We start from the raw sequence: 3,468 nt of genomic DNA on the forward strand, positions 1-3,468 counted from the left end.
CATTAAGGTCATTGGCCTAATTTTTTTTTGTTCTGCCATATGCTTGCGGTAATCGGTAAAAAAAACGGCAATATCTAATGACATAATCAATGCAAATATAACTTTGTACGTAATTAAAATAATAATTTAATTGAAGGAATAATTTTATTCAGAGTTCATGAACACTATTTCGAGTATATTTATCTTTGGTAAAAACTTAGTATCCGTGTACTTTTAAAAAAATTACGGGTATTTTTAAAGAAAATTTCAAGGCCATTATTCGAATACTTATTAAATCTTATTCTCAATGTTTGTTGGTTCAGATGAGATAAGGCCTGAGATAAAATAATATCTGGAGATATTATATTGGTATCTTATCTCAGCTAAGATACTTCAACATCATTTCAATGATCAGTTTTCTTAAATTAAGCAAAAGAGCATCATGGTATTGACGTTGAGTGTTTTATCTCTTTGCGTTTTAGGAGCTTGGGCTCAAATACCTCCATTACGAATAGTTATCATCGGCCAAGGGACTGTGGTAGGGTCTGTTGCTACTGATGGCGACTATTACGAGTTTCATGGAATACCTTACGCTGATTCTACATCTGGACCAAATAGATTCAAGGTAAGCCTTTTATTAGAACAATATAACGTGTATGTATATTCATTTTGTTGACAAAAATTATTTAAAACCGATTTCAGGCACCCTCCCCGCCACCTTCATTTCAGAGTATGTTTATGGCTAACAGAAGAGATATAAAATGCGTAAGAGCTTTAGGTGTTGGCTACGAGGGTACTGAAGATTGTTTAGTCGCGGATGTTTATACACCAACATTGATTAATACTACTCGATTACCCGTCATGGTTTGGATAAAGGGAAAAGAATTCGATAAAATATACGAACATGAATTGTCATTCAAAAATTTCATGGATAATAATGTGATTATTGTTTCATTGAATTATCGCGAGTCAATTTTGGGATTCCTTTGCTTAGGAAATGAAGCTGCACCTGGAAATGCAGGATTAAAAGATATAGTAGCCGGTTTGCGCTGGGTCAAACAAAACATAGGCCAGTTCGGTGGAGATCCTGATAATATAAGTCTCTTCGGACATGGGAGTGGTGCTGCTGCAGTTGATTTGGTATCTCTGTCTCCATTTGCTGATGGTCTTATTAATAAAGTAATTGCTCAAAGTGGAACTGCGATGTCACCATGGGCAGTGACACGAGACAACCTAAAATACGCAGTAGACGTTGCTGAAGCTCTTGGGCATACTATCAATACTATTCATGATCTGACGGATGCTTTTAAAAGAACGAGCATAGCAGCTCTTATGGCTGTAATCAATGAACTTGATCTTACCGATAATTCACTAGCATTTGCACCGTGCGTTGAGCGAGAAGATATAGAAAATGTAGAACCATTCCTTACAAAATCCCCATACACAATTTTAACCGAAGGTTCATATTCTCGTATACCGTTTATGACTGGCTTTGTGGATTACGAAGGAACGATACGAGCTGAAGAAGCTTTTGAAGACGATTGGTTAGAAAAAATGGAAGAGTCATTTGATGATTTTGTCCAGCCCGATTTAAAATTGGAAAACGATGAGAATGGTTTAGAAACAATACAAAATATAAGGTCATTTTACTTTCGTGACAATATTATTAATGAAACACAAATAAAGAATTTCCTTTCATATCATGGTGATACTATGATTTTGGTATCGGCGATAAGGGAAGCTAGTTTAAGAGCCGCCTCCGATAGCCCTGTTTATTTGTATCAATTCTCTTATAAGGGACTGCTGGGGGATCCCTTTGTGGGTCCTATAGAAGTAAACAGTGCAGCTCACAGTGAAGAACTAGCCTATTTATTTTACCATGAATCGGAATCAGAAACATCAATAATGGATTTAGCTGTAAGAGATATATTGGTAGAACGATGGACAAACTTTGCTAGAACTGGGTGAGAATTAAAAACTTTAAATAGCTATTTTCAACGATTCAGACAAATTTTATGATAAGATTTATAACTTTTGTATTAAAATCAAAAGAATACCGATACTAAAATTTAGTTAGTAAAGTTTTTAACAGGATTGCAAAATATCTGATTTTTATTTCTATTTTCAGAATACCAGGAAGCGAATTCTCGCAAGTATTATGGAAGCCATTCACAAATTCGAATGCAAACTATTTGAGAATACTAGACGATGAAGAAGTTAATGAACGTCAAGGAGGAAGTTTAGAAGCAAATTTAACCAATCCCCACCCTGACACTATATTTTTCTGGGAACAGATATACAATAAGCATTTTGTAGATGCTGTCGGTAGGTGGGATCTTGATGATAGGGGTGAAGATGATGATAATGATGTTATCATTGATAATGGAAGTGGAGAAGAAGGAAGTGGAGATGACGGAAGTGGTGATGAAGGTAGTGGGGATGAGGAAGGTAGCGGGGAAATAGAAGGAAGTGGTGAGGAAGATGATGAAGATGACAGTAATTCTGCACCTAGACTTGTCGGGTACAGCTTTTTAATAATACCAATATTTTCATTATTAAATAAATTCCATATATTATAAATTACTTCAAAGGCTTACTGCAGTAGACACATAGCTACTGTAACCAAGTCTTTATTTTTGTCACACTTTAATACATTTCAATAACGAAATATATTATAAGATCTATTTATATAGATGTTAAAAGTGTTTTAGTTTTTAAAAATATTATTTCAATAACATTAATAATTCGACTAACCAAGCATAAGGTTCATAATAAAATAAAGGATGTTCTAAATATAGGTGTCAATAATTAAAATTAAAAATCTTAATAGCTATAGACTATGTGAGGGAAGTGAAGTTGCGTGCTGATGAAGCTTTAAAGTTCACGCAGGTCACGACGCTATGTACTGATACGGAGGTCAGAAGGTCAGGTGGTGCCCTATGCGTTTATGCAAACAAGCGGCCGTGGGCGGCTTGAATGTCATGTGGACACTTTTAGATCCGCCATACGCCTACTTTGTCTTCAACATGATGCTTTTGTGAACACTGAGATTTCTCCTCTATTCGAAACAAACTACTGTATTTTCCCGTGCATTCACAAACTTTTGGGGTGTTCTAACGTTTATGTATTTGTATACAGTATGTTCAATAATTTGTTTATGAATGTGAAATATAATATAAGATGTTAAATAAATGCATTTTGCTGCCTTTCAATTAAATTAAACTTAAAAATCATGTTTAGCATTATGTACATTATCTATTTCATCTAGAGTAAAACATTGCCGATTATTTAATGGTTAAGATTAAAATATTTTAAAACATATCGATTTTTTTTTATAAATTATTTTCAGTAACCGTTTTAACCTTAGGGATTTTAAAAACCCAGCTTTGCAGATAAAAATTAACTACAATTATACGTTTCTCGATAGCCGACTATTAGTTTTAATTTATACTACACTAGATGTTGTCCATAACTCCATCCGCGTGGTAT

At 34.2% G+C, this 3,468-nt stretch overlaps 1 protein-coding gene across 1 annotated transcript; it reads left to right on the forward strand.

Moving 5' to 3' along the window:
- Positions 1 to 399: 399 nt before the first annotated feature.
- On the forward strand, positions 400 to 3,183 carry LOC106111801 (venom carboxylesterase-6-like). Its single transcript, XM_013293954.1, has 3 exons — positions 400 to 604; positions 682 to 1,943; positions 2,108 to 3,183. The coding sequence occupies exons 1-3, from the start codon at positions 422 to 424 to the stop codon at positions 2,556 to 2,558; spliced, it is 1,896 nt and encodes a 631-aa protein (XP_013149408.1). The 5' UTR covers positions 400 to 421; the 3' UTR covers positions 2,559 to 3,183.
- Positions 3,184 to 3,468: the final 285 nt, after the last annotated feature.

The sequence above is a fragment of the Papilio polytes genome, unplaced genomic scaffold (assembly GCF_000836215.1).
Source record: "Papilio polytes unplaced genomic scaffold, Ppol_1.0 DF824146.1, whole genome shotgun sequence".
NCBI lineage: Eukaryota > Metazoa > Arthropoda > Insecta > Lepidoptera > Papilionidae > Papilio > Papilio polytes.

What these genes read in the sequence shown, in the direction of transcription:
- LOC106111801 (XM_013293954.1), top strand. Translation starts at nt 422, where the DNA reads ATGGTATTGACGTTGAGTGTTTTATCTCTTTGCGTTTTAGGAGCTTGG. An exon ending in CTGGACCAAATAGATTCAAG is followed by an intron (nt 605 to 681) that starts GTAAGCCTTTTA and finishes AACCGATTTCAG; the next exon opens with GCACCCTCCCCGCCACCTTC. An exon ending in ACAAACTTTGCTAGAACTGG is followed by an intron (nt 1,944 to 2,107) that starts GTGAGAATTAAA and finishes TTCTATTTTCAG; the next exon opens with AATACCAGGAAGCGAATTCT.